Source organism: Chondrus crispus, genomic scaffold (genome assembly GCF_000350225.1).
Source record: "Chondrus crispus Stackhouse genomic scaffold, scaffold_58, whole genome shotgun sequence".
Lineage (NCBI taxonomy): Eukaryota > Rhodophyta > Florideophyceae > Gigartinales > Gigartinaceae > Chondrus > Chondrus crispus.
The window spans coordinates 383,587-401,796 of record NW_005178551.1 but is presented as its reverse complement, the minus strand read 5'-3'; the positions used below and the strand labels follow the sequence as shown (position 1 = coordinate 401,796).

At 49.7% G+C, this 18,210-nt stretch overlaps 7 protein-coding genes; 4 read left to right on the top strand and 3 right to left on the bottom strand.

Annotated features, from left to right (window-relative positions):
- Positions 1–178: 178 nt before the first annotated feature.
- On the bottom strand, positions 179–1,348 carry CHC_T00007009001 (hypothetical protein). XM_005710376.1 is given in 2 exon segments: positions 179–976; positions 977–1,348. The coding sequence occupies 1 exon segment, from the start codon at positions 1,346–1,348 to the stop codon at positions 977–979; it is 372 nt and encodes a 123-aa protein (XP_005710433.1). The 3' UTR covers positions 179–976.
- Positions 1,349–11,216: 9,868 nt separating this feature from the next.
- On the top strand, positions 11,217–11,952 carry CHC_T00007008001 (hypothetical protein). XM_005710375.1 is given in 2 exon segments: positions 11,217–11,537; positions 11,538–11,952. 1 exon segment carries the CDS (start codon positions 11,217–11,219, stop codon positions 11,535–11,537), a length of 321 nt encoding a protein of 106 aa, XP_005710432.1. The 3' UTR covers positions 11,538–11,952.
- A 707-nt stretch (positions 11,953–12,659) lies between these two features.
- Positions 12,660–14,258, top strand: CHC_T00007007001 (hypothetical protein). XM_005710374.1 is given in 2 exon segments: positions 12,660–14,147; positions 14,148–14,258. The coding sequence occupies 1 exon segment, from the start codon at positions 12,660–12,662 to the stop codon at positions 14,145–14,147; it is 1,488 nt and encodes a 495-aa protein (XP_005710431.1). The 3' UTR covers positions 14,148–14,258.
- Positions 14,259–15,189: 931 nt separating this feature from the next.
- CHC_T00007006001 (hypothetical protein) lies at positions 15,190–15,240 on the top strand. The gene has a single exon (XM_005710373.1). The coding sequence runs from the start codon at positions 15,190–15,192 to the stop codon at positions 15,238–15,240; it is 51 nt and encodes a 16-aa protein (XP_005710430.1).
- CHC_T00010337001 (HAM1 (HISTONE ACETYLTRANSFERASE OF THE MYST FAMILY 1)) lies at positions 15,194–17,380 on the bottom strand. XM_005710372.1 is given in 2 exon segments: positions 15,194–15,844; positions 15,845–17,380. The coding sequence occupies 1 exon segment, from the start codon at positions 17,378–17,380 to the stop codon at positions 15,845–15,847; it is 1,536 nt and encodes a 511-aa protein (XP_005710429.1). The 3' UTR covers positions 15,194–15,844.
- Positions 17,381–17,416: 36 nt separating this feature from the next.
- CHC_T00007004001 (hypothetical protein) lies at positions 17,417–17,536 on the bottom strand. Its single transcript, XM_005710371.1, has one exon. It carries the CDS (start codon positions 17,534–17,536, stop codon positions 17,417–17,419), a length of 120 nt encoding a protein of 39 aa, XP_005710428.1.
- A 6-nt stretch (positions 17,537–17,542) lies between these two features.
- CHC_T00007003001 (hypothetical protein) lies at positions 17,543–17,671 on the top strand. Its single transcript, XM_005710370.1, has one exon. It carries the CDS (start codon positions 17,543–17,545, stop codon positions 17,669–17,671), a length of 129 nt encoding a protein of 42 aa, XP_005710427.1.
- The last annotated feature ends 539 nt before the right edge of the window (positions 17,672–18,210 follow it).

Genomic DNA, 18,210 nt, shown 5'->3' with positions numbered 1-18,210 from the left:
GGTTGTGAACGCCCCTTTTAGGGGAGCCAGGTTAAAATTTTTCCCTTTGTTTTTTTTTTCCCCCCTTCCCCCCCCCCCCCCCCCCCCCCCCCCCAAAAAAAAAAGCAGACCATCTTTGCTTTTTGCTTCTTGTCCATTGTCTGCTGTTCATTTCTGCACGAGTACAGGGTCATCAATGCACTAAATCGAATCATGAAGATCTTACAAATCTTTAATTTGAAAATTTTCAAACTAGTAACATATCTCGTCAAACGTTTGTAGTAGCACAGCATTAATAGGAAGCAAGACACGAGTCTCACAAATAAGAATATCGAAAAGGAACGCGCGTGCGGGAAGCCGCTGTGATTAAAGACCCCCGTGCTGCGTTCTTGAGCATTTCGGAGAAGGTCGCAGAATGCCAAATGTCCTCCCCCTTTCTGAAAGGCATCACCACACTATGGAGCTGTATCAAAAGATGTGCATCTTGCACAAACCAGAGTAGAACAACTTCTTACTCTCTGCAGCCTTCACCAATAGCATTGATGCCCGTCGCACGCACATACATTCTACCAACCATAGAAGCCGTGCCTCACCCCACCGTGCAAAGGCCCATGGGCAGCCGGCTGCCAACCATAGTAGCCGTATCCCATTCCGCTATGCAAAGGTATCTGTGAAGCCGGCTGCCAACCATAGTACCCTTGTCCCATTCCACTGGGCAAAGGTACCTGAGAAGCTTGTGGCCAACCATAGTCGCTGCGCCCCGCCCCACTGTGCGAATGTTTGTGCGAAGCCGCCTGCTCCTTCACTGTTACCGCCTTCCGCCCCTCCGGCTTCTTCCTATCCTTCACTCCGCTGCATCGGCACCGGCTTCCGTGGCACTCACAGCTGTAATGATCTCTCCCATGCTTACACCCGTGCTTACTCTCGTGCTTACTCCCGTGCTCCTTGTGTTTCGCAGTTGACGACTTCGATTCATTTTCGCTACGACGCTTGACCGTCACAGGCCTCCATGTCTTCTCACCTTCCTTGCGATAGTAGCAACTGCATTTTCCTCCTTTGCACCCGCACACGTAATACACTTTTGCCTTTTGCTTCTGCTTGCTGTCGCGTTTCTTCTCTTGAGCGTACCTGTTGCAGTGTTTGCTTCCGCAACTGCAAGTTGATTTAGATGAAGACCGGCTGTTAGACATCGTATTGAATGGTGTAGATGCAGCGACGTTCTGACGTGAGTGGCTTTGGTTGATGGTACACAGCGAGGATGAAGGGCTTTGGTAAGGGATGAACTTGGAGATGGACGAGACGGTTGAGATGGACTTGGCTCCGCTCCTCTATTTACGTACAATTCCCAAACAAAACGAAACCCCAACATTGTCAATCGCCCATGAAAACGCACACGCTGTGCAAAAATGAGCACTTGGTAAACTCTCAACAGCACTTTTGCCAGCGCACACCTTGGGATGCTACCAAGACAACTACACCATTCGTCCTCCACATACATGGGCTCGGCTTTGCCATGCTGTCTGGTGGCAAGGAAGTTCTATAAAGAGATCCAAACAAATCTTTGGTTCTCTCACTTACATAGAGCAGTGCGGGACGGTCCATTCATTCATGAGGTCGTGTGTCAAAAGGAAATGCCCTACCAATTTGCTTAACGCACCAATTACTTGCTAAAAATGTGATGCTGTGCGTGGGGCGTGGCGTCGTGACGCATGATAGTACGGAAAAAGTCATGTCACAGTTACTGTTTAATACCGGATCATGGACAGAAGCACCTTCAAGGTGGTACTATTTGAAACAGAAACACGCCCGGATCCGTTATACCGTACAGTATTGCCACAGCATTTACGCTTCTCACAGTTTTTAAACGCATGTAGAAATGTCCATCGAAACCACGTCACTCACATATTACCCACTGGGAGCTGTACAAGTGCTCTACTGGGGGCAAAGTTACCTGCACAGCTTAAAAGCAAAGTGTCAGCGACGACTTTCCGCAGCTGTAACTGGTCAAAATCCGCACCACAGTACCCTTGGGTACAGTACAATACAGTACACATACAGTCTCTATTGCAAGATGCAGAGTCTGCGTTACGGACCATGTTTCTATTTGAGGACCCTGTGCTGCTGTCAAAAGCGTAGCTGTCGTTGAAAGCATCGTAGAGGGCTTAAAACGCGATAACTCCGTCAGTCACTCCGTCTGCGGCTTGCGACAACAACTGACTACATACAGTACATCGTGTAAACTTTACATCTTCACATACTACAGTACTGTACCGCAATATGAAGTGTATACAACAAAACAACAAAAATGCCGTATGTGCAGTACTCGATGGCTAACGGAATCCCCTTCCCTGGACAACTGGTCTGCGTGGCGTCGAAGAAATGACAACGCTTCAAAAAGGGCATTAGGGGATTAGTCGGCTGGATTAGGGGATTAGGGGTGGCGCTTGCCAGGTTAAGCCGTGCAGGACTTGTCCAGCCGACTAATCCCCTAATGCCCTTTTTGATCTGACACGGTGGCAAATGGTTTTTTCTTGTTTTTCAAAAGTGATTAGTGAACGTCGGATGTTTTGACAGGGAAATTGATCATGGCTGTCTATATGACGACAGCGCTCGATATCGACGGCATAACCTAGACGCATCATAGCATCATGTCGGAGGAGGGCCTGTTCTAGTGCGGCGACCACGTCCAAGTCGACCCAGCCCGCCCCTTCCTCTCTTCCCCTCTCTCTCCCTCTGTCTGTTCTTGCGCTCTGACCGTTTCTAATCGTTATTTTACTACACACCCCTGTACCGTGTACCGTACACTGTAACTGTAGCACACTCTTACCTACAGTAGATGTTTCGGCAATCCACTTTTTACATTTTTGCTTACATATTTCATCGCGTGCTCGGACTGCAAAACCGCTCCATCGATAAGCAATATATTCTGAACAGACCTTATCGGCCTCCCTATCAAGACTCAAGATTCAGCACACCAACCTTTCAATGCGAGTCTTACGGCCATTGCGTTGGCATTCATTCACCGGTTGACCAGGCCTGTGGTGAGACATCCGTCTGGGGTAGAAGCAAAGTTCTTAAACAGATTCCACTCCCCACTGCTGACGCATCTTGTTTTGTTAACGTCCACTGCTGTACTGAATCGCATGCAAGGCGAGACATGTACAGCTGTGGTACTTTCATGCGGGCGAATCAGCAATCTTCAAGATGGCCAATGCGAATATCGTTAATACCCCTCACAACCTTTCGGCCATGATGACCCGCTGAGCTGCACTGTTCGCTCCCCCCTTCACCGTACCCAGGCTATGTCTCCGCCTAAGCTTGGCCTGGGCTTCTAGAAAGAGTCATAGTCCTTAAGTAACGAATTCCTCTTGGCGTCGCCAGTACTTTTCGTGCTCACATTCCTTCATACAATGGAGCATTTTCGGCCAATTGTTTGGGTGCACACGGATTCTTTTGTTTTGCTTAGCGAATAGTTGCCGGCCGTCCGCTTCAGGAATTTGCTTGTGCGTGAGTGCTTCTCTCATTTGCTTTACGGGTGGGAAAAATGCCACGAAAGACAAAAAGAAATCATTTTATTTGTTTGATTAGGAACTGTACCGCACCAGTGGAGGAGATGGTGCCCTGTTCAAAATTGCGTGCAGTGGCCTTTTTTTAGTTTCGTGCCCTGTACACCTTTGCACTGCGGTATCGCGTGTCAAGCGAAGAAGGGCACTCAACTCACAGATAAAGGGGGAGAGGCAGGACCACAGATCATGCCGGAGCCGGCCACAGTCTATGAAGGGCAGCGCTTCCGGGCAGCATTGAAGGAGTGGAGGGCGGTGGAGAGCCTTGTGCTGCGCACCGTCCCGTGATGTGTACATTTATGTTTCTATCATGATCGCCTCCCTTCCTTCTGCTCCTCTGGGCTGTTGCATCTGTGGGGAGCCACATCGCCCAATCCCACAATGATGTAAACTCGAAACGTAGAAATAGACCGCCGCCTCGCACTCAGAATGACCAAGTGTGCCACGTGTCTCGAAGCTGTGTGTGACTTCTGGGGTCGACAGTGCCTCTGACACAAAAAATGGGGGAATACCCCCGCAACAGTAGGTCCTTTTCCTCCTTCTCCTTCGATCGTACCTTTACGATACAGGTGCTGTCACAGCAATGCTCTCTGAACAGTGCCTCACTGAACATGGAGTTCTCGGGGAGCAGTTCTTACATGCCCTCTGGTCCTCAATTCACTGGCTTAAACTTGCTGAGCATCACTTGCCATCCCAGCCACACAGCTTCAATACTGTACCGCCCTCTGCATTGCGTAGAGTTGTTTCCATCTAGTAAACAATCGACATTTACGAGCATTCCATGATTCCCTTTGCCTTGTCTGATTTCTATCGCTCCACTAATTTCGCTGTCAACGCTGACGTCATCGTAAACCTAAACTCACGCTCACAGTTCATGGTCTAATGTAGAGCACGGCAGGTCAGCCTATCTGCCCTGTCATTGTGTTATCGTCTCATCAACATTAACTCATGCGCAAAGGAGATTCTCGGGTCAAACCGCACTTGTTCTCACTTGGATATTTTCTTCAAGCGCAACAACATCCATCAATACCCGTTATGGTTTGACCGTCAATAACGCAACGGTGTTGCCATATTACACGTATATCTACTCAACAAACGCTTACCATCTGCGTTGGCAGGAACATTCTTCAAAAACCTGCGTGTACGATTCCCTCTTCGTTTGCAAACATCTCTATAAAAGCTTGAGACAACTTGCTAAAATACAAATCTATCACAGAAAAGCGATCGTACCCCAAACAGCCACAATCACAACTCTTCGTCTGCTCAACACCTAAAATGTCTTACGATTGCTGTTCATCTAAATCGATTTGCAGCTGCGGGAGCACCCAATGCAACAAATATGCTCAACGAGAGAGACACTGTCGCAAGCACAAGCAAGAGCAAAAAGTGTACTACGCATGCGGATGCAAAGGCGGGAAATGCAGCTGCTACTATCGCAAGGAAGGCCACACGACATGGAGGCCTGTGACGCCCCATAATCAGAAGGCGTCGTCAACTTATGAGCACTGGAATCGTCACTACACATGCAAGTGCTACGGAAGCCGATGCCGATGCGGAAGAACTGAGGAGAGGTTTGAACCAAAGCCAGCGGCAGTGTGGAAGCATCCGACTGCCCACGTACAGTCGCACAGCGGAAAGGGGCATAACCACCATGGTTGGTACCGCGACTGTGGGTGCTTCGGGAATGTCTGCTATTGTCCTAAGCCAAAGTCGCATACCAAGAAAGTTACAAGCCATTCGATGGCGAAGGATGACTGGGTGTTGCGGGATTTGCGATTAATGTGATTGCCACGATATGTATCTTTTTCTGAACTACGTTCACCTGAAGCGCGGGACCATTCAGATGTTTGTGTTCAGTCGTCTTTGTAACCAGACGGTTTCCACAGTCGTCTACTTACCCTTCAATAACTTGATTTTGCATTAAATACTCAGTCTGTTACTAATTTCTTTTAACCGCATTCTCTCCCCCAAACTATGCGGAAAGGAAGAATTCGAAGAATATTTCAAATCTTGACAACTCTGCATTAATTGCCCAGAGATCATCGCTGCGCAAACACTGACGAGTTCATCAAATAAACGAGAACAACACTGCATTCACTGAAAACATCCGAGTTCTCTTGCGGGGTAGCCTCAGACTCAAATATCTTCGAAGACAGAGTTGTTTGAGAGAACCATTAGTTTGGGTATCATTGTGCTCATTCAGCACAGGGCCCTTTTGTTTGTGCAGATTACTCCTGCGGCCAGCAAGAGAAGAGAACATTACTCTCGTAGTGCTTCATCGAAGGTGTTATTTTAGCCTAGCTGAAGCCACTGGATGATACTTCATTCGAATACAAGTTGATCCTCACCTAGTACGGCAGTGCTATCGACACACTTCATGCAAGTTTTTAGCCAGTATTCTTGGGTCATGGAAACTCATGCTTAACCTTACTGTACCATTTATACTCATGGAAACTACAACTTGCTGCTGCCTGTGGATGATCGCTTTTCCAACACACTTTATAACCGCAATCCTCAAGAGCATTCGCCAATATCGACTAAGTTATCTTCAAACAGGTTACATTTCCTACTCATTTATATAGATATAGAGTAAAACGCAAGCAATTTCCGTCCAAAGCAGACTTAGGAAAGTTGCGAACTAATACAGTGGGAGGAAATGTTGGACAGATAAAGAGGGAGTAGCAACGTAGTTTTAGTGCCAATCACAACCAACCACAGCGGGGCGATTCTTTAGGCGCCTCTCTAGAGAATCATGCATGGTTTGAATGCCAAATGAATGCTTTTGCTTGTTGGGAACATGACTTGGTATTGTGTATTTGATAGAAGTGGTGACTGTCGACAAGAACCTTGCAACGACAGAAACGGTTTAAGAAGCGACAGGACGATGTTCACTGAGGGCATAAAAATCGGTGTGATGCAAGAGCTCACAGTCGAGAAGATGGCCAAGAAACCAGAAAGGATGTAGACAGCTTTGCAAATCATCTTCCTCCCACTGAAATGCCCGCAAAAGAGCTAGCCCGCAGAGTATTAGGAAGGCTAAAGCAAAACACTCCTCTTTTGGTTTCTACGAATATACGTGTAAGAAGCGCTAAGCAGGTTCAAGGGCATGATAGGGGAAGCAAAGTGGGCTGAAAACAGGAAAAGCCAGGCGGGGGCATGATATGGACTGGATAGAGTCGCTCATCTAAGACATGGATTTCTTCAAGACAAACGTCCGAGGGAGTGTGGGCAGAGCCAGTACGCGTAGTAAGGGGCCAAACTAGCTTAACAAACCAGTCGAGGACATATAGAGACAGCTTGACAGAGGGATTGCACACGAAATGCAGGCTCGAAAAACACTGGCGACGCCAAGAGGAATTCGTTACTTAAAGACTATGACTCTTTCTAGAAGCCCAGGCCAAGCTTAGGCGGAGACATAGCCTGGGTACGGTGAAGGGGGGAGCGAACAGTGCAGCTCAGCGGGTCATCATGGCCGAAAGGTTGTGAGGGGTATTAACGATATTCGCATTGGCCATCTCGAAGATTGCTGATTCGCCCGCATGAAAGTACCACAGCTGTACATGTCTCGCCTTGCATGCGATTCAGTACAGTAGTGGACGTTAACAAAACAAGATGCGTCAGCAGTGGGGAGTGGAATCTGTTTAAGAACTTTGCTTCTACCCCAGACGGATGTCTCAACACAGGCCTGGTCAACCGGTGAATGAATGCCAACGCAATGGCCGTAAGACTCGTATTGAAAGGTTGGTGTGTTGAATCTTGAGTCTTGATAGGGAGGCCGATAAGGTCTGTTCAGAATATATTGCTTATCGATGGAGCGGTTTTGCAGTCCGAGCACGCGATGAAATATGTAAGCAAAAATGTAAAAAGTGGATTGCCGAAACATCTACTGTAGGTAAGAGTGTGCTACAGTTACAGTGTACGGTACACGGTACAGGGGTGTGTAGTAAAATAACGATTAGAAACGGTCAGAGCGCAAGAACAGACAGAGGGAGAGAGAGGGGAAGAGAGGAAGGGGCGGGCTGGGTCGACTTGGACGTGGTCGCCGCACTAGAACAGGCCCTCCTCCGACATGATGCTATGATGCGTCTAGGTTATGCCGTCGATATCGAGCGCTGTCGTCATATAGACAGCCATGATCAATTTCCCTGTCAAAACATCCGACGTTCACTAATCACTTTTGAAAAACAAGAAAAAACCATTTGCCACCGTGTCAGATCAAAAAGGGCATTAGGGGATTAGTCGGCTGGACAAGTCCTGCACGGCTTAACCTGGCAAGCGCCACCCCTAATCCCCTAATCCAGCCGACTAATCCCCTAATGCCCTTTTTGAAGCGTTGTCATTTCTTCGACGCCACGCAGACCAGTTGTCCAGGGAAGGGGATTCCGTTAGCCATCGAGTACTGCACATACGGCATTTTTGTTGTTTTGTTGTATACACTTCATATTGCGGTACAGTACTGTAGTATGTGAAGATGTAAAGTTTACACGATGTACTGTATGTAGTCAGTTGTTGTCGCAAGCCGCAGACGGAGTGACTGACGGAGTTATCGCGTTTTAAGCCCTCTACGATGCTTTCAACGACAGCTACGCTTTTGACAGCAGCACAGGGTCCTCAAATAGAAACATGGTCCGTAACGCAGACTCTGCATCTTGCAATAGAGACTGTATGTGTACTGTATTGTACTGTACCCAAGGGTACTGTGGTGCGGATTTTGACCAGTTACAGCTGCGGAAAGTCGTCGCTGACACTTTGCTTTTAAGCTGTGCAGGTAACTTTGCCCCCAGTAGAGCACTTGTACAGCTCCCAGTGGGTAATATGTGAGTGACGTGGTCTCGATGGACATTTCTACATGCGTTTAAAAACTGTGAGAAGCGTAAATGCTGTGGCAATACTGTACGGTATAACGGATCCGGGCGTGTTTCTGTTTCAAATAGTACCACCTTGAAGGTGCTTCTGTCCATGATCCGGTATTAAACAGTAACTGTGACATGACTTTTTCCGTACTATCATGCGTCACGACGCCACGCCCCACGCACAGCATCACATTTCTAGCAAGTAATTGGTGCGTTAAGCAAATTAGTAGGGCATTTCCTTTTGACACACGACCTCATGAATGAATGGACCGTCCCGCACTGCTCTATGTAAGTGAGAGAACCAAAGATTTGTTTGGATCTCTTTATAGAACTTCCTTGCCACCAGACAGCATGGCAAAGCCGAGCCCATGTATGTGGAGGACGAATGGTGTAGTTGTCTTGGTAGCATCCCAAGGTGTGCGCTGGCAAAAGTGCTGTTGAGAGTTTACCAAGTGCTCATTTTTGCACAGCGTGTGCGTTTTCATGGGCGATTGACAATGTTGGGGTTTCGTTTTGTTTGGGAATTGTACGTAAATAGAGGAGCGGAGCCAAGTCCATCTCAACCGTCTCGTCCATCTCCAAGTTCATCCCTTACCAAAGCCCTTCATCCTCGCTGTGTACCATCAACCAAAGCCACTCACGTCAGAACGTCGCTGCATCTACACCATTCAATACGATGTCTAACAGCCGGTCTTCATCTAAATCAACTTGCAGTTGCGGAAGCAAACACTGCAACAGGTACGCTCAAGAGAAGAAACGCGACAGCAAGCAGAAGCAAAAGGCAAAAGTGTATTACGTGTGCGGGTGCAAAGGAGGAAAATGCAGTTGCTACTATCGCAAGGAAGGTGAGAAGACATGGAGGCCTGTGACGGTCAAGCGTCGTAGCGAAAATGAATCGAAGTCGTCAACTGCGAAACACAAGGAGCACGGGAGTAAGCACGAGAGTAAGCACGGGTGTAAGCATGGGAGAGATCATTACAGCTGTGAGTGCCACGGAAGCCGGTGCCGATGCAGCGGAGTGAAGGATAGGAAGAAGGCGGAGGGGCGGAAGGCGGTAACAGTGAAGGAGCAGGCGGCTTCGCACAAACATTCGCACAGTGGGGCGGGGCGCAGCGACTATGGTTGGCCACAAGCTTCTCAGGTATCTTTGCCCAGTGGAATGGGACAAGGGTACTATGGTTGGCAGCCGGCTTCACAGATACCTTTGCATAGCGGAATGGGATACGGCTACTATGGTTGGCAGCCGGCTGCCCATGGGCCTTTGCACGGTGGGGTGAGGCACGGCTTCTATGGTTGGTAGAATGTATGTGCGTGCGACGGGCATCAATGCTATTGGTGAAGGCTGCAGAGAGTAAGAAGTTGTTCTACTCTGGTTTGTGCAAGATGCACATCTTTTGATACAGCTCCATAGTGTGGTGATGCCTTTCAGAAAGGGGGAGGACATTTGGCATTCTGCGACCTTCTCCGAAACGCTCAAGAACGCAGCACGGGGGTCTTTAATCACAGCGGCTTCCCGCACGCGCGTTCCTTTTCGATATTCTTATTTGTGAGACTCGTGTCTTGCTTCCTATTAATGCTTTGCTACTACAAACGTTTGACGAGATATGTTACTAGTTTGAAATTTTTTTATTTTTATTTTTAAATTAAAGATTTGTAAGATTTGTAAGATCTCATGATTCGATTTAGTGCATTGATGACCCTGTACTCGTGCAGAAATGAACAGCAGACAATGGACAAGAAGCAAAGATGGTCTGCTTCTTTTTTGGGGGGGGGGGGGGGGGGGGAAGAAGAGACAAATGGCAAGAATTGAAGCATGACTCGCTAAAAGGAGCTGCCGACAGCATCCGTCAGAAAGGGAATCTTTTGTAGCATTCTACTTTGCTTTCTTTGCTGAGATAAGATTGCTTAGAGCATCCCCACCGGTACGCAATCAAATCATCAAATAACAACACTTGGCACACTTTTTCTGTAATTTGATTGGCTCCCTAGAATTTGGTTGTTTCGTTATTTGGCTGTTTGATGCTTCGGAAAGAACTGCCCCACCGGTGAGAACCAAATGAAGTACATTCCCCTCGTACTCACCATCGCATCCTTGTACTCACACTCGTACTCACCCTCGTATCGCACCCTCAGTCGTAGTCGCACGCTCACTCGAAACCCATCCCGCGACCTTCTCCCTCGCCACTCTGTCTGCACTCCTTCCCTCTCACCTCCACCGTGGACAAAGACAGACTGCCGGCGCTGTCCTCCCTGCTCACGGACAGCACGCGCTCCCCACGCGACCGCGAGCAGCGCGATCCCGGAGAGAACATACGCGCCGGCGGCAGCGGTGCTGCGGCGGATGATTGGCTCGACAGCCGCGAGCGACGTTCTCCTGCGGCTGCTGCTGCTGCCGAGCAGCGAATCGCACTGCTCTAGCACTGTCTGCGCTTGTGAACCTGTCGGAGGACGAGGAGCCGGCGGCTCTGACACACGCGGACGCGGTGCGGCTCGCAGCGCAGGTGGTCCTGGACGCGGACGTCGTCGCGCTGCACGCGGCGCTGCTGTCCAACCTGACGCGCTTCGCGCCGGGCGTGGACGAAGCGGAGGGCGCGGACGGGTTCGGGAGAGGGGCACGCTACTCGTGCTCGTGGAGAGGGTACCGAGTATTCCGAATGTGCTGCGGCTGTCGAATGCGTGCGCGAGCCAGGAGGGGAGGGACGTCCTGTTGATCGAGGGAAGGCAGGCGGAGAGACAGCTGTTGACGAGGTTGCTGAGATTGCTGGAGGCGGGGGAGGCAGAGAAGAGGCTGGCGGGGGCGAGCTGGGTGCGGAACTGCGTGATGGCGAACGAGTGCCATGATGTGTTGGTGGGGGTACGGCGGCGGTCGCAATGTGCTTGGGGAGGTCAAAGGAGGTGGGACGGGAGGAGATGGCGGAGATTCGCGCCTGGTTGGTCGAGGAAGTGTTGTTGTTGTGTAAGAGCCGGGCGGGGAAGGACGCGCTCAGGGATGGCGGGGCCGTCGACGTTCTGGAGGGATGGAAGGGGGAAGAGCATGCACGCCGTAGTGGGCATACTGGATCGGCGGGAGACACTGGTAATCTCGAGGCAAATACCGCATCGATGCGCTTTTTGGTGGGAAGCCGTTTCGGTCGACCAATAGAACGTGCACAACTGGATTGTCAAGGGTAATCAAACAGAGACTATCCGAACCAAATTCTTGATATTTGGTTCCGATTTTTAGATCGACACCAAAAATTTGATGATTTGGTTGCACCGATGGGGATTTCAATCGACATCAAATCATCAAATTTTGGTTGTTTGGGTATTTGATTCTACCGGTGGGGATGCTCTTACAGAGATAAACATCGATACAGTGACCCCCAAAGGTGGCGACCCGAAATAGGCATAAGGGTCACTGTACCGGAGGGGGTCACTGTAGTGGAGCAGGGTGCAGACGGCGCACAGACCCCAAAACAAAGGGGTGAAGTCCATCTTACAGGCCTGACAACATAAATGGCGAATAAAAATGGGGCTCGCAAACATAAAATGCCACGTTAAGCTGGCGCGAAAAGAAATCATTGCAAAAATAAGTGAAAAATAAGCATTGGACATTGAGATAGAGAATATTGCCGGCTACCGCAAGCGCTCTGGTCGTCAGTCAACCCTAGATTCATTTTTTCAGAGTTCCTCTTGAGTGACCCGTTAAAATTTTAATAAAAATATAACTTTTTTTCAGTGACCCTCTAAATTTTCGGGTCACTGTACAGGTAAGGTCACTATAGTGAGGGGGTCACTGTAAAAGCAAAAGTGGGCCTTACGGCCACTCAGCGCAATGGTGGCAAGAAATTTTTTTCTAACGGTCACTATACCGAGGGGGGTCACTGTGACAAGGGGTCACTCTATCGATGTTTATCTCTGTAGTAGATAGCGTCCGTTGTGCCAAGGGGTACAATACATGCGTATACAGTATCCGCCGGATAATCGGTGTAAGCAATTTGAAGCATGTGCCGCTGATCTAATTAACACCCAATCTCCAACATCAACAAAGCAGCCATTTATGTGCTGCCACTTGTTTTTTGTATCAATTGCGTGGTAGTCGCCTCCTACAGTCCATCCACGCTCGTGCTGAGAGTGTTGAGGCATTCCATCCAATCTGCCATTGCTCTGCCCACCCGCGGTCCTACAACTGAGCCATCCGGTCTACTCGTTGCCGCTTGCCCCATCTTCGCGACAATCTTCTCAACTCGCGACATCTTGTGACTCTTCCAAAAAAGAATCAGCCATGTCAAGAAAGAACGAACCCAATTCACAACGCCTGAACGAAGTTCTTGACGACCTTTGCATGCGCTTTCTTGTAAACCTACCAGCCGTCGAATACGAGTCATTCGAAAGGTTGTTTTTCGCCATAGAATCAGCTCACTGGTTCTACGATGACTTTTACAGAGAACATGACAAGTCTCTTCCACGTTTGCAACTGAAGCAGTTCGCGGCCAGACTTTTCAAACACACCGCGCTCCTACATCACTACCACGACGATGTAGACCGACTCACCGCTCAATTCCAGTCATATAAGCAGGAAGTGCCAACATGTGGGGCAGCACTGATAAATCCCACAATGGACAAAGTCGTCGTGGTACGCGGTTGGGGTCAGAATGCACGGTGGGGCTTTCCAAAAGGCAAACTCTCTAAAGATGAAACAGAGCTCCAAGCCGCCACTCGCGAGGTCGACGAAGAAACCGGTTTTGACATGGGCCCACACGTTGACGAAAATACCCCGTACGTTGACTCTATGTCTGGCGGTCGGTACAGTCGCATATTCATGGTTCCCAACATCCCAGAAACGACCGTGTTTCAAACAAAAACCCGCAAGGAGATTTCAGATATCAAATGGGTTTCGCTGACCGCCCTACCAGAGTCTCCGAAGGCCTCCAAATCACCACAAATCGTCCTTCTCACCGCAAGCGGGCCCGTGCGAACCCAGAAAGCCCAAAAGATATATTTTTCGCAATATGGGGTCGCGCCGTACACAAAGCGTTTGCGATCCTGGGTCGCTCGTCGGAAAGAGGCACTGCAGCAAAAGCAACAGCACGAATGCGGCCCGGTCTCGGCCCCGCTCGAGTCATGGGCACCGCACATCCCAGATGACAGTAAGCTGCAATCGCCAGAGGCACCAGTGACTGGCCACATCGTATCCAGCCCGGTTTTGTCCGTTGCTGCGCTTGAAGCGACAATAGCAGATCGGCAAGGTCGAGAGACAGGAACTCCGGCCCGAACTGCGAGGAGCCGGCCCAAACCACCAGATGCCAATAAAAAGGACTCTGCACGGAAATCGAGAAATAAAGGGATGACTTCTGGGAATGAGGACGTTCTCAATCGCGCTACGTTTGGTACGGCTGCTGGGTCCAGGATGAATGACTCAGAGCGACAGAAATTATTTCGCAACTACGTCATAGAGACCGACCGGATTGCAGCAGAGAGAGGGCTTCAAGACGAGTTTTGGCCAGTTCCTTACGTCACCAGCAAAGACTTCGCAACGGAGCTGCCGATCACCCTTGAAAACCCCGACTCCAGCAAGCAGGCGTCGCGAGCAATTCTGAAAGACGTTCTGGTTCCCAGGGACCCGAATGGGCTCTTCTCTAGAAGCGTCGCTCGGAAGACCAATTTTTTTAACGCCTGGGCAGAGCAAAATGCAAGGCCTCAACATCGTGAAAAGTTCTCCTTCGACCGAGATGCAATCATGGCGTGTCTTAGCAGACAAGATGTAATCTAGGCGTCGCCGATCAATTACATCTCATCATGATGGCCGCTGTTTAATAGCACCTCACATTGTGAGGATGTAAATATTCAATTCAACATTGAGCCTGTCGTGCGGCCCATCCTTGCTTTTTTTGCACCTGTTACTGCGAAGTAGTTTTCTCCATTAGCCTTTTAGAATGTATGAAATAATGAGCACTCGAAGCTCCCGTACACTGCCGTTGGTATCGGCCGAGTGTCAGGTTTGTGGCATTGCTGGAGCTACGCACGATGATTTTTTTTTACCGTGAGACTGCATGAATGGGACGAAAGAAGGAGAGTGCCTTCGAGATGGTCAATATTACCCAGGTTTTAGGTGTTCAAGATGCCCAGGCCACGCCTTGAATGAAAGTACACCTGAAAACATACGAGTCCAACCGCTCTGATTTCTGAGTGCGAAGGTGCATGAGAAAAGAACTTCATATGTAGCTGTCACTTCTACTCGAGTTCACTGTTGGGACGGGACAACATGTCACTTTGTAAGCGCATTATCGTGTAGTCTTTTCGTCTATTGACGAGGAATACGGTCGATATGCAGCCGTTTGTCTCTGTTTTTGTCGGTGGCTGACAAAAAAAAGGCCCCTCTCTGGAAGTAAGAACTTATTCCACCTGCTCTTGATGTACAATCTGTGTCCATCGACTGCCTGAGGTACTGAGTTCTGCTCTTGGCATCGAATCAACCAAAAGACTAAGATGTGTTCTTTCAGCGAGAACACATGTTTCTCTTCGGATTGATTGGAACGGAGCACGACTGCAGGTGCGGACGAGGCTTCGCTGATAAGTTAAGAAGGACGATGGTTTAGATACTGATGAGAATTGACGTTCTTCTACTTATTTCGTCCCCTTTGTAGTAGACAAGCGCCAGCTTCTAGCTTCTAGCTTCTAGCTTCTAGCTTCTAGCATGCCTGCACTTTTGACTGGTAGTTGGAAAGTACCGTCGTTGGGTGGCCTACAATAAATATTTGCGGATCGTTGTACTTTCTATTCTATCCTGCTCATGCTTAACATTAAATGCCGGAATGAAAAAGAGCTTGCGACACGCGTGCATAGCGAGCTCGAACCCTTTATAAATTCTTCGAAGATTACACACTTTTACACGGGCAGGATCCTCCGCCCCACTGGAGTGGTCCAATTATGAAAGAAATTAAGCAAAGTGAACGTACCTAAAAACGCGCACTGAAAACCACCGCGTACTACAGCATGAGAAGCTATCGACGCATGAATCCCAGCTCTGTCGCGGGCAGAGGCCCTACGTCACACAGACTTTGCGGTATCGTCAAGAGAGCTACACAATGTCCCGGTGGCGACCCGCCGTCCGCCGACAAAGCTTGGGTCCGCTACCAGACCGCTCGCAATGCGGTGCTCATCCACGACAGCATGCCAGTCTGCGGCCGCACCGTCTCCATTATTGACGGGCACGCAAAACAGATCAGCTCTCAGAGCTTCTGGACTTGCGGCACAGCAAAGTCGTGCATTAAACTGTGCGTTCACTGCACCATTTCGTCTAGTCTTACCGCCAACCGCGTTTGCTCACTCGCCTTTCAGGCCGCGGGACTTCTCATATGTTTCGAGTACGATGTTGATTCCTCCAGATAAGTTAGCTACCAACCATTGAATGTACTTGCGGACTTTTCCTTTGCAGTCACTGGAAACCGTAGGAATTTTGGTGGAAATTCATCTTCGTCTGCCCATACTCGGGCCTGCAAGAGTAGCGCCAGGTGGAATTTGCACACCAGGGCCGTAGCTATGTGGGGTCCACTTGATGCAATCAGGATCACATGGCAGCCCCTTGCTCCCCATTTTCAAGTTTTTCACTCGACGCATATCAATGATGTGTTGACCTTCGTAGTACTGAATCAAGTTTAGAGCCTGTAGGGTTCCAATAATGTCTTCCGTCTTCATCATAGTCTTCTCTGATATTTCGTATATGCTCAAAGCGCTTGAATCCTCATTCCGAAGGAGATCGACGAGCACCAGGGACCAATAACTGCGATACCCTAGCAGTCCAAGGTCACTAAGCGGCTTTTCTGGTGACCCCACCAGGTTCTCAAGTTTGCTTAGCTCGTAAGAAAAGGTGATAAGAAACTTGCCGTAACCTTTTCGTTGATATGGTGGCAATGTAAGGATGCAGGCCACATTGTAGTCCTCTTCACTGTACTTTTCTTTGGAAAAGTAACCCACAATATGAGCGCCCCTGTCATCGACTTCACACATAATATAAAACCAGAACGGATCGACGTCATAGTACAAGGTTTTGTGATCGAGAAAAAGCTTTGCAATGTAGCATAAGTTTTGACAATAGATTCGGTTGGTGGCGCCGTCCACTTCGAACATGGATATGTTTCCTTTTCGGTAGATCTCAATACCTGGCGGATGGCGCAAGACGCATCGGTTGCAGTGGCGCTGCAGAGCATCTGTAGAGCGGACGAACTTTAGGCAAAACTCGCAGAAATATAGTGTGTGATAGTTGCCGTAGTCTCCAGGGAACGGGGAGTAATACCAGGTATCGACGGACCAGGCACCAATAACGATGGTTTGGATGTTTTTAACTTTGCTAGCCTCTTCATGTCCCGAGTGCTCTTGAGTGCGCTCCGAGGCTTTTGTGATTTGTTTATCCGTCTCAGGGCCCTTGGACTTGCGCTTCTTGGAGTCCTTTCTCTTGCGCTCACTCTTTGCACGGCTGGCGTTATTGGCGCGTTCGCTGGCAGCCTTGCGGGCGCGACGCTTGTTCTCGACTTTGGCGAGGGCGGCGAGGTCGAAGCGGTCAAAGTCTATCCATTCGTCGAGACGGCGGTTGAAGGAGGAATAGTGGACATAATACTCATAGTCTTCCGTGCCTGGCTTCTTTCTGCGGTTGATGACCTCACACTCCTGATACGACTGCTTGCGCCAAAATGCTGGGGCTTTTGTGCCGATCTCGAGGGGTTGCTTGATGAGAATTGTGCCTGCGGTGAGAGTGGAGTCCTTCGTCATGTCACCCTTTTCAGATTGTGGTTTTGTCGGGTCTTGCTTTCCAGACTGGGGAGTGCTGCCGGCAACCTGGGGATTTGTTGCGGGGTCAGAGAGTTGCGGTGTGTCGATTTGCATCGAATCTGGAGACGAGGCCCGGTCCGCTGCGGAGCGCTTGCCGCCATGCTGGGCACCCGCCTGGCGGGCTTCTTCGGCCAGCAGACCGCCCTTTGGGGCGACGACCTTCTTGCCGATACCCATGAGGTTTGTCGCACTGGGCGGGCGGCACAGCAGGGATTAGCTGTGGCACAATATTAAAGACACGGTGAGTATGGGATGGACGACCTCTCGACAGAAGAGCTGATTTGGATGTACTCGACAGCATGGACATTGGGTGTTGACATTGGGTGTTGACATTGGGTGATGAAAAAAAGCACCAAAGGGCATCGGGGTACAGTGCGCTGGTGGCGGCACGTAATGGAAAACGCATTACAGTACGGAGCAGACAGTTTGTGCGCAAAGCAGGTCCTGAATGGACGGATTCTTGTGTAAGGTCGGTAAGACACTCAGTGGCATGACAGAACACGTACTGTATTTCGCATACAGGTGTACACGTGTGAAGCAGCTCCGTCCAGAGCACGGCACGAGGTGCCCTGACACTGTAAAGTCCCTTGTTCCAGAAGAGCAAGGGTGCGGAAAAATAACGAAAATAGTGACAAGCTGCCGTGGAAGAGGCGAGTGGGGTGAACAAGGTGGGGGCATGTGATTGGACAGCGCAGCGGCAGTTGAACTGGATGGGGCGCATATTTGATCCGATGCGTCTGCCGTGGGCCGTCGGGCCGTCCGAAGGTGTCGAGAGGAGGAGTGTGCGCCTGCCGAGCAGCGAAACAACTCGTGCAATTGCACCCCTGCTGTAGACGCGTTACACCTCTACCCCAGACCCTCAAGCATTTTCACATCCGGCCCGCCCACTTCCGTCTTTGTTTGCTTCTGCAAGCACATCCAGCGCCCTGCTTCCCCCCCTCCCTCCGCCCACTTGTACCCCATCTGTACCCCCCTATTTTTCCCCAACCACACATTTCCACTCCCAC